The sequence below is a fragment of the Schistocerca gregaria genome, chromosome 4 (assembly GCF_023897955.1).
Source record: "Schistocerca gregaria isolate iqSchGreg1 chromosome 4, iqSchGreg1.2, whole genome shotgun sequence".
Taxonomy (NCBI): domain Eukaryota; kingdom Metazoa; phylum Arthropoda; class Insecta; order Orthoptera; family Acrididae; genus Schistocerca; species Schistocerca gregaria.
This window is the reverse complement of record NC_064923.1, coordinates 464,443,064-464,465,967: the sequence shown is the minus strand read 5'-3', so window position 1 is coordinate 464,465,967 and position 22,904 is coordinate 464,443,064. Positions and strand designations below refer to the sequence as shown.

Genomic DNA, 22,904 nt, shown 5'->3' with positions numbered 1-22,904 from the left:
GGAAGTCAAGAACTGAGACGGGTCTCGGCTTTCCCATTGCCTGGACACCTCTGTGGACAAGTGTTTTGGCCTCATGGATGTTGTACTTTTTACAATTCAGCTAGGTATCTACTTTGAAAAAAAAAGGGTAACGTTGACCTTCTTTCTCATACTCTTCCAGTATCAAATTATGATCTTTTTTTAAATAGCAGAACGTCAAACACTGCTGTTCCTAGCTTCCTTTTACACACTAGGACTACTCTCATGTGGCTTATCATCCACATGGCAACAGAGATTTGTGTAGTATTTCCCCGTTATTATTTTACACTTTTCAAGGCCGCCAATAACATGAAACCTTCGGCATCACAGAAACACCGGCAGTAGCATTCTCAAATTGTGAAACCGTCTTTACTATTTTCGCGACAGCCCATACGTTGCATCCAACACACTGATTGTTGTTTCATTTCTGGCTTCGACTTGTGGACCCACTCAAAGAAACAAATTAGCGCGTAAAACAGATCAACTCTTTTTCATGCGTTCCACATATTGTTGACAAATTAACTGTGGCATTTGTTTTGGCCACCTTTCAACAAACGCATCACCAATCTTGCACAAAGATTTCTGATAGTTAATTCTTCACGACAAATGTACAGTGCCACTCCTCCTGATATGACTATGGCGTCAAATTTCACACACCTTTCTCTCTTAACTCGTCCAATACGATACTGTGTACTTCCTTGATTATTTTGTCTGTGGTTACAGTTTTGGAACGTCATTTACGTAGCTAATTATGAAGAAAACATTTGAATTCATCTATCTATTTCTTAGTTCTCGAACGTAAAATAATAGTTCCTAGTAAGTACTTACTAAATTGAGACTCATATATTGGACTTGTGTCGCCACCGTTTTTAGTTGACCTTATGCTAATCTACCTTGAGGGTTTTACATCCTTGTGTCGTACTAGAATTACATTACGTGCACAAACTGAGGACGAAACACGAAAGAAAACCTTATCTTGTGAGTAGCTGGAAAACTTGGAACATAGTAAGTTGGTTAAAAAACTCCAGTAAATACCAATGATACATTTCCTTTATATACATTGTAGTTAATAGAGACACGTCACGGAAGCACCTGACTACAACAGAATTGAAAAAAATTGTGAAGAAAATTATATGTGAGTCATCCATATTGGACCATGAAAGCATGCCAGCAGAAATGATGGCTTCACTTAACTCGGAGTAGAACTAAGCCCAACATTCGTTTTTCAGAAAAGTCTCACGCGCTTACGCGACGGACCATATAAGTACCAAGATTTCCAGTTTAAAAATTCAGGATCGATCAGAAGTATAATTTTACTAAGAGACAGAAACCATTGGAAACAAATAGGCTGTCAGGGTGCATTATTATTTTGCACAACACACGCCAGTTACGTGCATCCCTATGGCTCTGCTCACCGCACGATATGGTCGGAGCCAGCAGAGAGGAAAAAATTCCCTACTGGCCGAGTGTTCTGTTCAGTATGCCAGAAAGAACCCTGCCACAGTGGGGCTCTGTCGCTTCAAAGATCTTACTGTACCACCTTCACACATATTCAAGCACAGAGAGCGAAGATAACTAGCAAAACATAATTTATGTGGATGACGAAAGGACGTGATAGATGAAGTGAAATATACTCAATTCAAACTGAGGATGAATTTCCATTGCCTGTAAATGTATTGCTCCGCAAATCAAAGGAGCCTGACCATCCAATAATATTTTGTTTCTCATGCTGCACGCGCAGAATATTGACCGACAATAAAGTGGTTAACACAGTGTGGGTGCAGATCTGCCACAACTGCGTGGCTGACGGCTTTACCTTTACCTCTTGCAGCGCGACGTGCCGGGACACGTACGGGCTGCCAGACAACAACTACGCCCGACGCGGCGACGAGGCCCGCGCGTTGTGCACGTCGGAGTACTCGGACATCTCGCCGCTCACCGGCGGCAACGTGGCCTTCTCCACGCTGGAGGGGCGGCCCTCCGCCTACCAGTTCGACTCCACGCCAGAACTCCAGGTCAGCAGACCGCGCCACTCTTACATTCATCCACTGTGAACACGGATCCTGACAACGTGTACATCCCAAAGATCGTCATCGTCAGGCATTCGTCGCCCATCGTATGATACAGGCCTCTTCCAGACCTCTCTATACAGGGTGTTACGAAAAGGTACGGCCAAACTTTCAGGAAACATTCCTCACACACAAAGAAAGAAAATATGTTATGTGGACATGTGTCCGGATACGCTTACTTTCCATGGTAGAGCTCATTTTATTACTTCTCTTCAAATCACATTAATCATGGAATGGAAACACACAGCAACAGAACGTACCAGCGTGACTTCAAGCACTTTGTTACAGGAAATGTTCAAAATGTCCTCCGTTATCGAGGATACATGCATCCACCCTCCGTCGCATGCAATCCCTGATGCGCTGATGCAGCCCTGGAGAATGGCGTATTGTATCACAGCCGTCCACAATACGGCGTTGCGTAGACAAGAGCTTTCAAATGCCCCCATAAATGAAAGTCAAGAGGGTTGAGGTCAGGGGAGCGTGGAGGCCATGAAATTGGTCCGCCTCTACCAATCCATCGGTCACCGAATCTGTTGTTGAGAAGCGTACGAACACTTCGACTGAAATGTGCAGGAGCTCCATCTTGCATGAACCACATGTTGTGTCGTATTTGTAAAGGTACATGTTCTAGCTGCACAGGTAGAGTATCCCGTATGAAATCATGATAACGTGCTCCATTGAGCGTAGGTGGAACAACGAAACTAAAATGAGCTCTAACAAGGAAATTAAGCGTTTCCGGACACATGTCCACATAACATCTTTTCTTTATTTGTGTGTGAGGAATGTTCCCTGAGAGTTTGGCCGTACCTTTTTGTAACACTCTGTATATCATAAGCCCTTACACCTTCACATCAAAATTTGTTGTGAATCGTTGTCTATAAGACCAACCAATCTTCCATTAGGAAGCAATACTATATGTAATACACGTCTTTCAAGTCAGTATAGCACAGGATGGCCACAATAAAACTGCCCGGGAAAATATTTAATCTTACACCTTACACCCATGTGCGGATGATGTAAGTTGCATTGCCTATCTACCTACATGGATACTCTACAAATCACATTCAAGTGCCTGGCAAAGGATTCATCGAACCACCTATTTTAAGGTGCTTGAAATATTTTCCGGTACAATTTTATTTTGCCCACCATGTATGAACTGTTGTTGTGATTGAGCTGGCCTAAGTATCTCGAAGAACTCAATAAGAAGTAACACTGTAAATTAGTGGGAAGACTAAGCATGTTGGCCAGCCGGAGTAGCCGGCGGTTCTAGGCGCTACAGTCTGGAACCGCGCGACCGCTACGGTCGCAGGTTCGAATCCTGCGTCGGGCATGGATGTGTGTGATGTTCTTAGGTTCGTTAGCTTTAAGTAGTTCTAAGTTCTAGGGGACTGATGACCACATCAGTTAACTCCCATAGTGCTCAGAGCCATTTGAACCATTTTGAACTAAGCTTGTTGTTGCTGTTGTTTTTTGTTGTTAGTGCGGCCTTTAGTCCGAAGTTTGATTCTATACTACTCTCCACCTTAGTCTATCATGTACCAGCCTCTTCATCTTTCAATAACTACTGCAATCCACATCTATTTGAGTGTGATAATAGTATTCAAACCTAAGTCTCCCTCTTAAATTTTTACATCCAGTACTCCGATCCTTTACTACATTGATAATTCTCTGATCCCTCAGGACGCGTCTGTATGTCTATCCCTTCTTTTAGTCAAGTTGTGCCCCAAATTTATTTTCCCCCCTGTTCGATTTGGTACTTCCTCAATAGGTATTCGATATAGGATCGGTTGGTAGGACATGTTCTGAGGTACCAAGGGATCACCAATTTAGTATTGTAGGGCAGCATCGAGGCTAAAAATCGTAGAGGGAGACCAAGAGATAAACACACTAAGCAGATTACCCGCATCTCGTGGTCGTGCGGTAGCGTTCTCGCTTCCCACGCCCGGGTTCCCGGGTTCGATTCCCGGCGGGGTCAGGGATTTTCTCTGCCTCGTGATGGCTGGGTGTTGTGTGATGTCATTAGGTTAGTTACGTTTAAGTAGTTCTAAGTTCTAGGGGACTGATGACCATAGATGTTAAGTCCCATAGTGCTCAGAGCAATTTGAACCATTTTTGAACCAAGCAGATTCAGAAGGATGTAGGTTGCAGTAGGCACTGGGAGATGAAGAAGCTTGCTCAGGATAGAGTAGTATGGAGAGCTGCATCACACCAGTCTCACGACTGAAGACAACAACAACAACATACCCATATAATCTTCAGCGTTCTTCTGTAGCATTACATTTCAAAAACTTCGACTCTCGAATTGTCTGAACCGCTTATTCTCCACGTTGCACTTCTGTACAAGACTACACTCCAGCGAAATGTAAGCAGAAAAGATGTACTGACCCTTACGTTAGTTTCTTTCGCTTGCGCCTTGTCCCCCAAATTCGACAAGGTAGGCGTTGTTACAATCGGATTTAGCAAGGTTAGTTGGAAGGGGTGGCCGAATGCACTTCCTGCCGCCAACCCACTAACCCTTACGCCAGTGTTAGATGTTAAATTCCTTTTTGTCAAAAATGATTTTCGTGCTATTACCAGTCATCATTTATATCCTGTTTACTGTGGGCGACATCAGTTATTTTTCTGTCCAAAAGTCATCTGCTACTTTTAGTGACTAGAGCAGTTTCCTTTCCTGAAGCCGTACATCTGATTGGCTACAGCTTATTATACATTATTTTACATTTTAACATATTTAAATAATCAAAGCTTGACCACTTTCACGTTCTAAATAAAGTAACAATAATATCCATTGTTAAACTCTTTTACATAAACCAATACAATTTCCTTCTTAGCTCTGAATGCCACGGCCAGTAGCTTTGCACCAATGTTCTTTATGATAAATAAATAAAGAACGAAAGTAATTATTATGCACTAAGCTTTACAACAAATATTCTATTACCTAATGGTTCAATAAGGTGTGAAGCTGTCATCGTTCAATGTGTTTTGTGTCGAGGAAATGATACTCTGATGCTTAACTGAAAGTACTGATAATTTAAATTTTGCTATATCTCTTAAGCAAATGAAGTTACAGAGTTGCTATTTACAACATCTGTCATTTTAATGATGCGCTTCTATATGAAATGTCGATCGTTAAGATCGACCAAAACGTTCAGATTTTAGCATTCAGGTCTTTGTTACAAATTTTTTTACTTTCATCTTAACAGTAACTCCTAAACTTTTGTAGATATGATCAATATTCAAGTTTTATTGGGATCACCATGAAAATTTAAGAAAGATGGTGGATTAAAATTACTGTGTCTTCCTTCCTTAAACTACTACAGAATTAAATACTTTTCATAAATGTTTCCTTTCATGGCCGATCTGAGGTCTACCATATTTAACACTGCTATGTCTCCCTGGCCACAAACGGCTTCTACGGGGTTTCCCTGTGACGCAGATTCTCGTCTGTCTCACTCACACACGACAGCATCTAGAACTCATTCAGCGCAATAGACACCTGTAAATTTCCCCATCTCGTGGCGAATCTGCGCTCTTTGTCGCACACGGTCCTGGACGACAGGGTTCGTTTCACAATTCCTGAGGGCTGACTCGTTCTGCCATATATTTAAATGAGAGCGAAACGTTCGTTAACTCACGCGGTATTCATGTAGGGAATAAGCCGAAATAGTTTTTGTACACGGCCAAGCGAATGGAAGCGGTCGAGAGACAAATACACCGAAGTATCCTCACAGACAGCAACCACATACCACAGTATTTCAAGCCTATTTTGGGCGTTTATGTGATTATGGGTACCTGCAGAAAGATGTATCTGCAAAGAGGGTGTACACTAGATTTGGAGGACCGAATTCTACAGGATATTGAGGCGAACCCTAGTACAAGCCTCAGGAAAGTGGCCCGCCAACCTGGTGTTCAGATGGTTCAGATGGCTCTGAGCACTATGGGACTTAACTTCGGAGGTTATCAGTCCCCTAGAACTTAGAACTATTTATACCTAACTAACCTAAGGACATCACACACATCCATGCCCGAGGCAGGATTCGAAACCGCGAGCGCAGCGGTCTCGCAGTTCCAGACTGTAGTGCCTAGAACCGTTCTGCCACCAGTATGGCGTAATCCGAAGTGCAATTATGGGTATCTTGCATAACAGTCCATGATACGATGTGTGAACGCATGCATTGCATTCCACGGAGGCCACTTTGAGCACTTGTTGTGACGTGGATGCGATGCAGCTCTGTAGTGTGTTCCAGGACGATTTGTTGTCGTTGCATGCAGACCGTCCAATCCAATACACATGTTTACAGGATCTTTTTTCCTCCATTTCCAGTCAGAAATCCATCCCTGCAATTTGTCGGTTTTACTAATGTTTACCCCGTATACTGATATCAATTTGTGATAGTCGTCAAATGAACTACTAGTGTAATATGATGCTAGGTGCGTATATGTACACCAAATGTTAACCCGATTTAAAAAAATATGGATCATTGCATCTAAAAATGAGAATTTCACTGAAATATACGTAGATAATGACTAATGAACTGACAGTATTACATGCTAATGTCAGTGATTTATTCAAACGTTTTAATGATTTTTACCGTGATGAAAAATGGCAAGTTGATACGCAACTGCGATTTATATTTCTATTTAAAGTAGCAGGTATTTGAAAGCAATCGGGCTGGATTGCTCCCACCAGTAATGCACCAATTGTAGGCTGGCACTGGCGCTTCCCACTGCCTCACCACGCGCACTTTGCAAAGTACTGTGCCAAGCAGTTCTCAAGAAGGACACTTTTTTTTGTACGCGAAAAGTTCGTACATTTCAAGAAGAAACATAACTCCTGTCGTAGTAAAATTTAATAACAAAATTCTGAATACATCGAGACGCTATTAGGATCTATAGCATGTATGGATTTCAAAATTTTTATGTGAATTTTGTCAGGATTAGGGACTTTACAGCACCTTTCTGTCGTTGGAAATAGCGGTGCACTGTTTCAGCTGCATGCAGACAATACTTGTGACAACATCGTAGCTTCGGGCCTTATACGTCAGAAGCCAACAACTGTTTTTTTTTCCCTCACAAATCACAGCTGGTTTCGGCCTCATGCAAGACACAACTATGCGCAGCACGTTTCTGGACGATCCAAGCACTTTTATCTAGTTGATAATGGCCTTACATGAGGTCAAAACACGCATTGATTTGTCATCAAATAAATCAGTTGCAACCAGAGCTGTCGTGGTCATGATTAATCTTTGCTGCATTTGATAACTTTTAACTTTCACTGTATTTACTACTTGTTTTGTAATCTTTCCTTTTCTGTGTTTGTCAAACGCCTTAACAAAAGAGCGCCTGCCCTGGCAATAGCTACGTAGCTCTACTCTTAGCTCCACATTGTGAGGCATCGCTTTGTGTGTCCCCAGGACTGGGTGACGGCCACGGAACTCCGCATCACTCTGGACCGGCTCAACACGTTCGGTGACGAGGTGTTCGGAGACGCGCAGGTGCTACGGTCCTACTTCTACGCCATCTCGGACTTCGCTGTCGGCGCCAGGTACGTTTACAGAAATGAACAGAAAGCGTCTCTAGTTTGTGACCTCCGAATCATAAAATGCTACCAGCCTGTTCTTTCACTGCTCGCAATTGCTGCATGGCCTTCAAAGCGTGGCTCGCAATAAGTATGCCAGCTACGCTGTCAACTATTCCTGTTTTGTCTTCCAAGTCCGCATGTCATAGATGCTCTTCAGTCTTACGGGCTGTATAGCCGGGGGCGAAGGAGATTTGCGGTTCTTGATGTTTCGTACAGCGGTGCACTGGACATCTCTGGTGGTGCTCCTGTCGAGGCTGAGTCTTGCAGGCTGACGTGCCGGACGGCGGAGAGCGATATAAATATCGTATAAAGTGGACGTGATCGAGTCTATACGTGATCAGCAGGGACACTATTTGTCAGAGAAAAAACTTAACTATCGATTGCAGCCAGTCAAGGATTTTATTTATTTATTTAATCGTATGGCTAGGCCCACCCTTCTGGCAGACCTTTCGCCGGGTGCCGGTCTTTCAATTTGACACCACTTCGGCGATCTGCAGTCGATGAGGATGATAAGATGATGATGGAGACAGCACAACAACCAGTCTCTGGGCGGAGAAAATTCTCCGTCCCGGCCGGCAACCGAACCCGAGCCCAGAGGATTGACAATCCATCACGCTGACCCTTCAGCAACCGGGGCCGGACAACCTGTCAAGAATAAAAACTTATCTATTGATTTTCCACAGACACTGTCCATATATAATTTAGATTCATGGTTTCATTTCTGTTAAAATTATACTATCCTTATATATCTGATGGATTCTCTATATAGTCGTGGATAATAGTTTGTCATAGTAGATAAAGTTTGGTTTCGGAAAACGTCACTTCATGCTTTCCTGACTCAAGTGCATGCTGTGCTACGGCTGATTTTTCCTCTTTTCCCTAGTCGACAAAGTTCTTTATCTTCTTTCAGTCTTGAATTCATGTTTCTCTTGGTAGTTCCAATGTAGACTCTTCCATAAGTATACGGAACTTATGCACTCCACTTGCTGCCAGCGGAGGGCGTTTGTCCTTCACAGACCGGAGATGTCCAGCGCAGATCTGGACGAAACGTCAGGAACTGAAAAGTTTCTTCGATCATGGCCATACACCCCGGAAGACTCATCAGCAACTATTCCTATTTTAATTGGAAATCGGCGAGATTGTGTTTAACCCTATGGAAAATTCTTTTTTTTAGAACTATCACATACACAACGCTACAGTGCAGTATTTTAAAATGGGGTGACATTAAAATTCTTATGCAATTCGTATTTATATTATACGAAATAAGAACGGTCGCCAGTCAATAAGGACACACGTTATTTTCAACTAAGTAGTTGTCAGCGTTTGACAAGGTGTCAAGGTAATAGCAGACTGCTCAGTGTCCAAGTGCTGATGGCGACCCACGCTGCCAAAAAATTCCGTGACTGAGCTGAAAAAACGCTCAGGATACATCAACAAGCGCGGTCCATTAAATTCTTAGAGCTAAGAAGAAGATGAAAGTTTTCGTAAATGTCTCGGACATTTTTATTAGCATGATGGGAATGTACACATTCAACAGCCGATAATTTAATGCAATGCAGCCATCTCATGATGAACGAGATAAACGAAACCGGTATTGGCAATTTAAGAATAAAGCGTTTTCAGAAATATATAAAAACTGCATTTTGAAGCACCAAATTTGACCGTCATGTAATCTGTATAGGAACTGACACATAAGACACATTTAGATATAAACTGTGTATCACTGCAACGATAAATGGCAAATATGCTGACAAAACTGCTACAACACAATAGGCGATACTAAAAAATATTTAAGTCAACATGTATTGTATGGTATCTATAACTAAACAAAAAAAAATTAAAATTTGTACGAAACTGAAACCTAGATACAAAGTACTTCAGTCACACAATATAGCTTTTTAGTTATATCGTTTGATACAAAAATTGAGAAGAGAGTATCAGTGATGGTGGTATCGAGTCAGACATGTGCATATACAGATAACGTGAGGCTGCGCTGAAAAGTAATGCCTTCGAATTTTTTTATGTGAAAACTATTAAAGGATTATTAAATAAAACAAACGTTATAAATATTCTATATCTTTATTCTTCATGTCTACATCTTTACAGCCTTCTGCCGCTAGAAGGCTCCGAATTGTTGCTTGTGTTACATAACTATGTCGGTGCATGAGAAAACAGCGTGGTGTAATCGAGTTTCGAATTCTGAGAGTACGTCCCCACAGAGAGCACAGCCTCTTTCAGTATGAGAATGCCACACGAGGGGTGTGACATGTGCAACGGCTTGGGTTCAGTGTCATCGATCATCCTCCATACAGTCCCGACTTGGCCTCATCCGTTTTTCACCTGTTCCCAAAACTTGAAGAACACCATCGAGGACTTTACTTTGATAGCGATGAAGCGGTACAAGTAGAGATGTCAACGAAGTCAAACATCCTACGGTGACGGCATCAACAAAATGGCCCCTCCTTGGCAGAAATGCATTGATAGCCAGGGTGATTATATTGGAAATTAATACGTAGATCATCATCATCATTTAAGACTGATTATGCCTTTCAGCGTTCAGTCTGGAGCATAAATTACTTATAAAATTCAGTGCTAACATTGGTGCCTCTTCTGATGTTAAACCTATTACTTCAAAATCATTCTTAACCGAATCCAGGTACCGTCTCCTTCGTCTGCCCCGACTCCTCCTAACCTCTACTGCTGAATCCATGAGTCTCTTGGGTAACCTTGCTTCTCCCATGCGTGTAACATGACCCCACCATCTAAGCCTGTTCGCCCTGACTGCTACATCTATAAAGTTCATTCCCAGTTTTTCTTTGATTTCCTCATTGTGGACACCCTCCTGCCATTGTTCCCATCTACTAGTACCTGCAATCATCCTAGCTACTTTCATATCCGTAACCTCAACCTTGTTGATAAGGTAACCTGAATCCACCCAGCTTTCGCTCCCATACAACAAAGTTGGTCGTAAGATTTAACGGTGCACAGATGATTTAGTCTTGGTACTGACTTCCTTCTTGCAGAAGAGAGTAGATCGTAGCTGAGCGCTCACTACAGTAGCTTTGCTACACCTTGCTTCCAGTTCTTTCACTATGTTGCCATCCTGTAAGAATATGCATCCTAAGTACTTGAAACCGTCCACCTGTTCTAATTTTGTTCCTCCCATTTCGCACTCAATCCGTTTATATTATTTTCCCACTGACATTACTTTCGTTTTGGAGATGCTAATCTTCATACCATAGTCCTTACATTTCTGATCTAGCTCTGAAATATTACTTTTCAAACTTTCAATCGAATCTGCCATCACAACTAAGTCATCCGCATATGCAAGACTGCTTATTTTGTTTTCACATACCTTAATCTCACCCAGCCAATCTATTGTTTTCAATATATGATCCATAAATAATATGAACAACAGTGGCGACAGGTTGCAGCCTTGTCTTACCGCTGAAACTACTCTGAACCATGAACTCAATTTACCGTCAACTCTAACTGCTGCCTGACTATCCATGTAAAGACCTTTAATTGCTTGCAAAAGTTTGCCTCCTATTCCATAATCTCGTACAACAGACAATAACTTCCTCCTGGGAACCCGATCATATGCCTTTTCTATATCTATAAAGCATAGATACAATTCCCTGTTCCACTCGTAACACTTCTCTATTATTTGCCGTAAGCTAAAGATCTGGTCCTGACAACCTCTAAGAGGCCTAAACCCACACTGATATTCATCCAATTGGTCCTCAACTAATACTCGCACTTTCCTTTCAACAATACCTGAGAAGATTATACCCACAACGCTGATAAATGAGATACCTCTGTAGTTGTTACAATCTTTTCTGTTTCCATATTTAAAGATGGGTGTGATTACTGCTTTTGTCCCGTCTGATGGAACCTGACTCCCAGGCCATTTCAATTATCCTGTGTAGCCATTTAAGACCTGACATTCCACTGTATTTGATGACTTCCGACTTAATTTCATCCATCCCAGCTGCTTTATTGCACTGCAATCTATTGACCATTTTCTCCACTTCCTCAAATGTGATCCTATTTCCATCATCATTCCTATACCATTCTACCTCGAAATCTGAAACATGACTGATAGTATTTTCACCTACATTGAGCAACTCTTCAAAATATTCCCTCCATCTGCCCAAGGCATCCACAGGATTAACCAGCAGTTTTCCTGACCTGTCCAAAATACTTGTCATTTCCTTCTTACCTCCCTTTCGAAGATGGCTAATTACACTCCAGAATGGTTTTCCAGCAGCTTGACCCATAGTCTCCAGCCTGTTTCCAAAGTCTTCCCACGATTTCTTCTTGGACGCTGCAATTATCTGTTTGGCTTTGTTTCTTTCTTCAACATAACTTTCTCTGTCTACTTGACTTCTAGTATGTAGCCATTTTTGATACGCCTTCTTTTTCTTTTACATGCTGCCTTGACTGTGTCATTCCACCAAGCTGTTTGCTTCATCCTACTTTTACACACTACTGTTCCAAGACATTCTTTAGCCACTTCTAGTACTGTGTCCCTGTACCTTGTGCATTCCTTTTCCAATGACTGTAATTGACTACATTCAACTAACTGGTACCTTTCTGAGATCGCTATTATGTACTTGTGCCTGATTTCCTTATCCTGAAGTTTCTCCACTCTTATCCTCCTACATATGGACCTGACCTCCTGCACTTTCGGCCTAACAATCCCAATTTCACTGCAGATTAAATAATGATCAGTGTCATCAAAGAATCCCCTGAATACACGTGTGTCCCTAACAGCCTTCCTGAATTCCTGATCTGTTATTATATAGTCAATGACAGATCTGGTTCCCCTGCCTTCCCAAGTATACCGGTGAATGTTCTTATGTTTAAAAAAGGAGTTTTTGATTACTAAGCCCATACTGGCACAGAAAGCCAAGAGTTGTTTCCCGTTCCTGTTGGCCTCCATATCCTCTCCAAATTTACCCATAACCGTTTCATACTCTTCTGTTCGATTTCCAATCCTGGCGTTAAAATCACCCATGAGCAGAACACTGTCTTTGTCCTTTACTCTAACAACTACATCACTGAGTGCCTCATAAAAACTATCCATCTTATCTTGATCTGTCCCTTCACAATGCGAATATACTGACACAATCCTAATTTTCTTGCTAGACACTGTCAAATCTATCCACTTCAGTCGTTCGTTTACATACCTTATTGCAACTCCCTGGGTTCCATTTCTTTCCTGATGTAAAGCCCTACACCTCATTGTGCTTTTTCTGCTTTGACTCCTGACAGGTAGACCTTGTATTCTCCCACTTCCTCTTCTTTTTCACCCCTTACCCAAATGTCACTAAAAGCTAAAACGTCCAGCCCCATCTTACTTGCAGCCTCTGCCAGCTCTACCTTCTTCCCCGAGCAGCCCCCATTGATATTAATAGCTCCCCATCTCATTACCATTTGTTTGCCAAGTCGTATCTTAGGAGTCCCTGGTTTGTCAGTTAGAGGTGGGACTCCGTCACCTCTAAAGGTCCGAGGCATTTTGCTCTGATTGTTGCCAGCATCATATTTAAAGTACCAGGGAAGCAGGTTGCTAGCCTTACTTGCCCCGAGTCCCATTGGGTTTTACCCCTAACGGCTGAGGGACTAACCGGTGGATTTAGTAGTCTTTGCCGTATGAGCACAAAGGTGACCACGACTCAGAATATGTCCGAGATGCCCAGCATTATTCCAAAGTAACTGGTATCCCGACTGTCGGGACCAATTACTTGGCCACTCATACGTTGCCCGTGGTTCATGAACTAGGACATGACTACAGGAACCCACACCATGAACCATATGTAGAAATGAAGAATAAATATGTAGAACGTTAATAACGTTTATTTTATATAAAAATCTTTTAACTTTTTCGCAAAATAATTTGGGAGGCATTACTTTTCAGCACGCCCTGGTATCAGATTGTGACAAGAGATATAAATTCCCTTAAAGAAATATACGAAATTGTAGAGGCAGAACGAGTAAAAAATGGGCTAGGTGTAAATGAAAACAATACAAAACACATGAAATTGCCAATTCTAAGGCTGCAACAACACAAAATCACCTGAAAGTTTATAATAAAAATTTTAAAGGTGCCAATTTCTCTCACTATCTATGTGTTCTTTTAATCAGTGATAAGAAGTGAGACAATGCATTAGAGAAGCGATACAAGCAGGAAATTGAGCCTATTATGTGAACTTAGAGGTATGTTAGATGTCTCTAATAACAATAACAACTAGATCAAGAGTATTCCACAACCACGTACGACCAGTTGTTACGTATGGGTCAGAAATGTGGGCGATGACGAAAGTGTTTGTAATCAATCTAAGGTCACTTTTGAAAGGCAAATCCTGTGAGAAATAAGATGCAGGCAGTCATTAGACTAGCTTCTACAAAGGAAAGATAAGGCAAAATTTATTAAATCTCAGGGAACACGTACAAAATAACAATGAAAGGAAAATTGTGTTCCATCTGAAGGAAGGACTGAGCAAGAGTAACGTTGCTGGACAATACGTTGGTCGACCATGCCAAGATAGAGCATAAAAACAGAGAATTGAGTTGTGTATAGGCAGATATTTGAGCAGCACATGCCCTATCAAGAGCTGTAGTGCCAAAGAAAGATAAGGACTATTCATAGTGGCTGACTCAACATTGTTTTGTGAGATGGGTATTATGACAGTTTCGTGAACATGTTCACCATGTATTATTGCACTGACTCGTCATTAGATGTCCAGCTGTATCTCATGTGTTCACTTCGTTACTATACAGGTTACATAATGATGTTGACTGGTTGAAAAAAACAGGTACTAAATATAGGTTACGCCTCAGAATGCCTCACTACAGACGCAACCAAACAGTTAAATCATTCGGAGGAGAAACAAAGATGAATAATTCGAGAAGTTTACGTTCAAGGTATGAAAAAAAACTGAGACTGTAAGAGGCAGAATGAGAAAACGCAGGATTACATTTTATGGACATTTCAAAAGAATGAGCAACAAAAGACTGGCAAAGAAGAAGATAATGAACAACAGAAGGATGACAAAAAATATTCAACTTTGATAAAAAAAGTAAAAAAAACACTAATTTCATGGTTTATGCAAATATAAGTTAATAAAGATCGACAGGATTTGCGAATAAGGGACACAGACACAGGAAACAGGCTCGAATTAAGGGAAAAGATATAAAAATCCAAGGGATTCGAGAAGAAAACAAAAAAAAGAGATGAGGGACAGGGACAGAAGACAGAAGAGAACAACAGAGAGCAATAATTAAGAAATGGTGTGAAGCCAAAAAAAAAAAGGAATATTTTGTCATAAATCAGCGGCTTCCCTTGGCCGTGAGCTCCCCTCATTCTAATAATAATAATAATAATGATAATAAAGATTCAAACTTCCAGGCAGATTAAAACTGTGTGCCGGACCGAGACTCGAACTCGGGACCTTTGCCTTTCGCGGGCAAGTGCTCTACCAACAGAGCTACCCAAGCACGACTCACGCCCCGTCCCTGTGAGGGTCTCGGTCCGGCACACAGTTTTAATCTGCCAGGAAGTTTCATATCAGCGCACACTCCGCTGTAGAGTCATAATTTCATTATAATAAAGATTCATTTTGCTAGCAGCTCTTCGTGTTACGAGCTGCGGGTACCACGTGCACAGGGCATAGTTACTGTTTGTTTCGAACACCTGGTAGAGAGGTGTCGCCATTGTAGCTGGGCCCAGTCGGTGCAAGCTACTGAGAGGTACGTGCGGGTGTTTGTTGTGCAGGTGCAAGTGCAACGGGCACGCGAGCGAGTGCATCTCCGTGACGGACCTGACCGGGCAGCCGGTGCGCGTGTGCCGCTGCGAGCACAACACGGCGGGGCCCGACTGCAACGAGTGCCTGCCCTTCTACAACGACGCGCCCTGGGGCCGAGCCTCCGCTACCGACGCCCACGAGTGCAGAGGTAAGTGGCACCGCGTCTCCAGCTAGCCGCTAGGCACTGTACCACCGGCCTGACGCTGACGCTCTCACACAAAACGCCTTAATTTGTCGCGAACAACGTACTGAACTTCACCACTAATGTTTTCTCCATCCACCACCTATATAAATGTCTCCCGACACTTAAACCCACGACGAAAGACGTGTGTAGGATTCTTATAAATTCAAGGAATTCATCGTTCTGTAGATGCTGTATTTTTGTACTACTTTATAAAAAACATTATAGTTGCGTTTTACTCTAAAAGTTATTTATTTGCACCATTGCAGTTTCACACGTAAGGCCATTATCGATTGGCATAGTGCCAAACGTAAAAAATAAATAACACGGTGTATATATAGATTGGCACAACACATTATCAATGGCCAAAAACAGCTATAATTATTACAAGAGCAGGCAGCAAAAATAGGATTACAAATTTCATTTGAAAAAACAAAATTTATGACTGACATCAAAGATGCACCTTCTGATCTCAAAAGTAGTAACAACTACATCTTTCGAGTAAAAGAATTTAGATATTTAGGTGAATGGATTGCAGAAAATTGTAATGAAAAGAAATATGTCAGATTAAGAGTTCAGGAAATGGAGACGGCGTTTCAGTTAGCAAAAAAAAACATTTACAACAAAAAGAGTCTCTCATGGAACTCCAAAATACGACACTACACAACAGTAATTAAACCCGAAGCTCTCTACGCGTCTGAGACACTAAACCTTCAACACTAAAAGGGGAATTAGAAGTGAAAGAACGTAAAATAATGAGGAAAATCCTAGGACCAAGAACTAAAGATAGTGTCCATTATCCAAAACCGAATGCAGAAATATATGAAAATATCTCCAAAATAACACAATGCGCATGAGAAGAATCCAATTCATGGGGCATTTAGAAAGAATGGACTCAAACAGTTTAACGCACAAAATCCATTCATTTTCAAGAACAAAACTACAAGACCGAACTGGTACAAACATACGGAAAATGAAATAAGAAAAATCACGAACACACGGGGTTTTGAGGAAGAAGAGAGAAATACGAACCGACATACGTGGTCTACGCAACGAAAGCTAGCTCATTCGTTGCTTGTGAAGGAATACTGGGCGAAAAGGAAGGCCAACAAATGTTGATTACGCGTGGTCCTAAGTGATCCATTCGCGAAGAAGAAGAAGATTGGCACTAACATCTTGCCATGTATACAGCAGTTATACCAAAAAAGCCATTATTTACACTGTTATTTAATACATGTCAAAATCTAAAAACGTCATTGTCGTATCTGAGCATCCAAATAGATAACATAGGTACTATTAAGCCACACCACAATAAATAAATTTCCTATTCCATTCCTAATCTCATATGACTGTATCATAACACAGAACGCAAAAATCTGTCAATAAATGTAAAAATGATATTAACGTAAGTTGCTTGAGACCTCCAGGCAAAACACTAACAGCTTTTATGAAGTTTACACATCCCTAATTAAAAACCGTGAACTCTTAGTAGGATGAAAATTACAGAACTATAGGACTGAACCTAGCTGAACGTTATGATATACACTTAATTAAATTAGTTCACATGTTCAATTTATTGCAATATTTTGTGAAGATCAGTAAATTACATTTTTATACGCCGATCCACACGTCGAATCTATGCACTGAATAACAATCTTACTTAGATGTCTGAAATTTTGAGTACACGTTAACAAGATGTCTTTTATGGAATTGAAGGCTATACACACAGCTGGTTTGAATCATACTTAATGAACAGAAAGCAAAACGTTGTGCTGAATAGCACAAATAATGTTGGGAGGGTGGTAAATTCTTTGAATGGTGAGCAATCGCAAAGGGAATCCCACGGGGTTAAATTTTAGGTCCTCTGCTGTTCCTTATTCATGTGAATGACCTCCCACTTAACGTTCAGCAAGCGGAACTAGTACTTTTTACAGATGACACGAGCGTTATAATAAATTCCAATCCAGGAAAATCAGCTGAAGATATTGTTAAGGATGTCTTTCAAAGAATTATTAAGTGGTTCTCAGAAAATGGACTCTTCCTTAATTTTGAAAAAACTCACTATATCCAGTTCTGTACACCGAATAGAGTCATACCGACAATTGATGTAGAATATGAACAGGGCTCAGTTAACAGGGTGGATTTCTCCAAATTTTTGGGTGTTCATATTGATGACAACTTGACGAGAAGACGCATATTATTGAGCTTCTCAAACAACTAAGTTCAGCTTCTTTCGCTCTTCGTATAATCGCTAGTCTTGTTAATAAACATATCAGCCTCCTAACGTACTTTGCATATTTCCACTCAATCATGTCTTATGGAATAGTTTTCTGGTGTAACTCACCACTTAGACATAAAGTATTGATTGCACAACAGAGAGCAATGAGAATAATTAGTGGACGTCATGTAGGCACCTTTTCAAGGAGTTAGGTATTTTAACTGCACCATCAGAGTACATATATTCGCTAATGAAATTTGTTACAAATAATCCATCTCAATTCGCGAAGAACAGTGATGTTCATACGAACAACACTAGAGGGAAAGATGACCTTTCCTATCCGTTATTGAAGTTGTCAGTTCCTCCAAATGGAGTACATTATTCAGAAACAAAAATCTTCGCTCACTTGCCCAACAACATAAAGTGTGTGACAGGTAGCAGATCAAATTTTAAATCTAGTTTAAAATCATCTCTTTTGGACAACTCCTTCTACTCCATGGACTAGTTTCTGTTACAGAAATGGTAAAAAAAATGTACCTATACATATAGTTTCACGTGTAGAACTAAAAATTTCAGTAATATTAATATTATAATCTGAATTGTTCCACATCATATCGATAAAATAATTGGGAATATGATCTAGGAAACATGACATAACTAAAACTAAAATAAATAATAGACTGAAGCTTATCATTTCTGCCACAAGTTTTTATTCTAGAAATATTTACATCTGATAATTAAAATAAAGGTTATTTTTTTATAAATAATCAGAACGCATTTTCCTTCTGTCGATAGTCCGTTAGCGTCTATAGTCCACTTTCCTCCAAATTTCATACTGCGAGATCATATATATTTCTTGTGAATGAAGTAAACATGTCAGAAAATATAGTTCTCGGGAAATTCAAATCAAGTTATATTTAATCTATGACTCACCTCTGGTGTTCTGAAAACACTCCAGTTGCATAATCATCTTGGTTTACATGTTTCTCATCTTTTCTCTCCCTTTTTATCTTTCTCCTTGTTATTATGCCGTATTTATTTGCGTCAAGAAAGCACTTGTCAGCTTCTGGCGCTCTATGCAATCAATTTCCAACAGTGATCGTTTCATATTAAACCCAACATATATTCCTAGCAACTCAACAAATCACATGTGCTAACTGTGCCACATTAAAGCAATTTACAGTCATAATAACATTCGAGAGTGACAAAATATCAGCAACTAAATTTACAAAAAACTTTATAAGGAAAACAACCAGAGATAGGCAAGGGATATATAATAGCACAGCAAAGCGTATCTTCTAATAAGCCTTTCAACTTGAGAAACAGGTTTATAGTACATGTTTCTCGAATAGGAGCCTACTCAAAAACACTGACGCGCGAAGGAAATTGGAACGTGGATGAGGACACACACATCACTGCTGACATACTGCGGCGTGTTTGAGAAAAGACGCGCAGTCGCATAGATGACTGTCAAGTGACAAAGAACGCACATATTGAGAATTTCTAGTGTATCTAACACAACGTTGTAAAACCATGTAAAAAGCTATATATATTTTACCTACATAGTGAAATAAGATTCGTATTCCTACAATAATGTTTTTTTGGTACTCAATCAGTCACTTACGAGGACCCTGTACTGTCTGGGAGTTTAAGGGGTCATTTAAAAAAAAAGTATTGGTATGGAATGGGTTTCCTCGAAGATTGTTTGCTAGAGAATGGAAAAAATGGACGTGTGGAACTGCAAGGCTGGGAGAATATGGATGAGGAGGAATCTATTCTCAAACGCGTTGTTGGTTACTTGTTTTCGTTATGACGTGTGTCTGCGGACGTATTTTGTCGTATTACAGCAGCACTTCGTTCATTCCTTTTTTGGGGCGTTTTTCCTTCGATTGCGGTACAGTTGTCTAAGCTGTTACGAAATAGTGACAGCAGTCATGTATCCTTTCTTGAATTTGTAGTTAATGACGCTTTCTTTATTCCACCAAATACATGACCTTGTTAATGGTACGCTTCCGGTTGTTCAGGTGAGTTGGTGTTTCCATTATTATCTGTACTTTCTGGCTGGAAGACTGGTTGGAGCCCAGGCAAGAAGACACATAAAAGCACAACTCGCAGCATCTGAAGAAGACGCCTGGTCGGACATCGAAATATTAGACATAAAATGGAAACAACTGGACTGAACACCCGGAAGGGTACTACTAATCATTCACGCCGAGATAATGTGAGATATCACACTTCAGTTTGTGTGTATGCCAATAATCTGCACGAGATTATGTTGTCTGGTTAGGGGTCAATAATTTAATTTTATTTTGTATCGGCAAAGAATCACAATATTTCATCACTAGCAACAGGCTCTTTTCCGAGAAAAGATAATCTAAGCACTTGAAATTTGGTGTTATAGAAAGATTTTGAATGTTAAGTGGCTTGATAAAATAAGAAATGAGGAGGTTCTCCGTAGAATCAGTGAGGAAAGGATTATATTAAAAACTCTTACTAGAAGAAAGGACATGATGATAAGAACATCTGTGGTGCTAGATAGTACACGAATACAGAGATTGGAATACATCCAGCATATAACTGGGTAAGTTACTCTGAGATAAAGAGGTTTGAGCAGAAGAGGAATTCGTGGCGAGCCGCATCAAATTAGTCACAAGACTGATGCTACATTCTAAGTCGTTCAGCTAATTAAACAAAATATCACCTAAAGCCAAAGCCACTCATCTCATCAGGTCTGTGCAGCAATAAACCCTAGCTTTCTTATCAAATGTTAACAGTTTCATCCAAGTTTGCCAAAAACCTCCATAAATTTTCAATCGATTTTTCCCACCTAAATCTACAACTGCAGTTCATACATTGGCGATAGATGATTTACTACTGCGATAACTGGACTCTATGACAGGCACTGTGAAAGCGAGTTGCTCTGAATATCTACACTTCTTGCAAGTCACAAAGTCTTCTGTAACCCACCAATTTATCTATAGTGGACAGTCAATGGAACATGACGAAATAATAATTTTGGCCACAGGGACATCGTTTTCAAATCCCATGATTGAGGAGTCCTTGGACATACGCAACGCGTATACCCTCATTAACCACATAACAGCTATTAATGTATTATTCACAGAACCCCATTATTTTCACTATTTGCCGTCATTGAAGGTGACAGGGTACGCCTGAGGTCACGGACTGCAGCAACCCACCATACACGCGAGTCTCGCACCTACACCATCGAAGGCGCTGCCCTTGGTTTGTGTCGATATTTGTGTTGCTACGAACTTGGCGCATGCGTGAAATTCAAACAGCGCGCTAATAAATAGTTTAACGTGTAAAATCCATGTCCAGCTTCGTATACCTGTAGCACCTGAACGAAAACTCCATCAAAATATCTATCGTTCCCGCCAAACCCTTGAATACGATGGACTTCGTCTTTCTTATTGTAGCGATTTACGTGTCCCTATTCCAATGCCTTTCAAAGTCCCTTCATTTCTTCAGACTGAACATTTCCGTACATCCAGTGCAGCCCGAAAACTCTACGCCAACAACCCCATCGCTTCTTCCCTAGTTACAATTTCCGGCATTCTGCCTATTTAATACCGATATCTCCAACCAACACTACATTTACACGAACTGTAAGTCCTTTTTTCAACGCAGTTTCAACAGTTCGACCCTTTCAGGCAATAAAATGAGCCACAACATTTATCCTTACTGTCAGATATAACCCACTCCTCGTCGCTCTTTATCATATCAGGGTGCCCTCCACCTTTCCCACCCGATCATACCTTACAGCATCACTTAACCCTCCTAATCCCAACTGATTTTCTCATAATGCAGCTTCTATGCTTATAGTGCAGTATTTCATTTACATTATCAACTTTTCTACAAACATTTGTTATTAAACGACAGCGAACGGTTTCTAACATGATCAGGTAACAAATGTCTTTTCTAATGATTTATAAAATACTAATTTATTATTCAAATTCTTAAAATTCTGTATTTTTAAAACCGAAATGGAGGAAAAGTGGCATACATGACGCTACAAGCCCACCCACGATCCCCAGGAAATTGTTATATATTTCCTCAATAAAATGCAGAAAAACTCCAACAGTCCCACACACAACATCCACCGGAATGGAACAGCGCTGCCGCTATGTCAAATCGAATTAGGATTATGTATTGTTTGTTGTATTAATTCTTGTCAATACATGACGTTCTGGGCCAATGACGAGCGGGCGTCTAAACGCCTGTCTCAGCAGCGTGCAGGCAACCTGCGCTACGTAGCTGCTATGAGTAGTCCAAGCCAGTAGTAGATCAGGCGTACGGCATTCCCGCTACGAATGGTAAGATATGCCGGTTATTTACCAGTCCAAAACCTTGCTTTTTATGTTGAAACAGTATTCACAATATACAATTACTTTGAAAATCTGCACAAACAAAACTATCCCGCATAACAAATTACATCATTTAAAAAATGACATGACATGTACTAACGTAGCAAGAATAAAAGTGCGTTGACGTCAACGCCGATCTTGTCACCATGCCCCATGACTGAAAGTCGCTTTTATAGACAATCCGGCACCACTTTCCAGCTCTAGACTCATTATTGTACGTGTGCACGCTGAAGAATGAGACACACTGGTATCATGGAATTTTTGATCTCATAAAGCATCGAGCGTAATGAAAATCTCTGCGCACTACTTCACCATCTAATACGGTTATAGCCACAGTACAAAACTACAAGTGATTCATAAGCATCTCAGCCCATCGTGAAGTCTTCAACGGGCAACTTCCTTCTCCTGTATTTCAAGTAATAACACTATCTTACATTATACTGTGAACATAGGTGGTCATTAGTAGTGACGATATTTGTGACCGAAGAAAACTTTATTGCTTCCAATATAAAAGATACTTCATGATCAATTTTATATAAGTATTTATCAGTTAAGTGAATGAAGTATTTAACGTTGGCTGCCACTGAAATATTTAGACATATTAACAGTGCTATGTAGATTCTTCGGAAATTTTCTAAGTT

General features: G+C 40.6%; 1 protein-coding gene across 1 annotated transcript in view; it reads left to right on the top strand.

The window, feature by feature from the left end:
• Positions 1-22,904, top strand: part of LOC126266752 (laminin subunit gamma-1) — a 1,057,862-nt gene that overhangs the window by 548,484 nt on the left and 486,474 nt on the right. Inside the window, exons 4-6 of the mRNA XM_049971254.1 lie at positions 1,850-2,033; positions 7,502-7,632; positions 15,446-15,624. Of these exons, the coding sequence (XP_049827211.1) occupies positions 1,850-2,033; positions 7,502-7,632; positions 15,446-15,624 (494 nt within the window). The remainder of the gene's footprint in view (positions 1-1,849; positions 2,034-7,501; positions 7,633-15,445; positions 15,625-22,904) is intronic.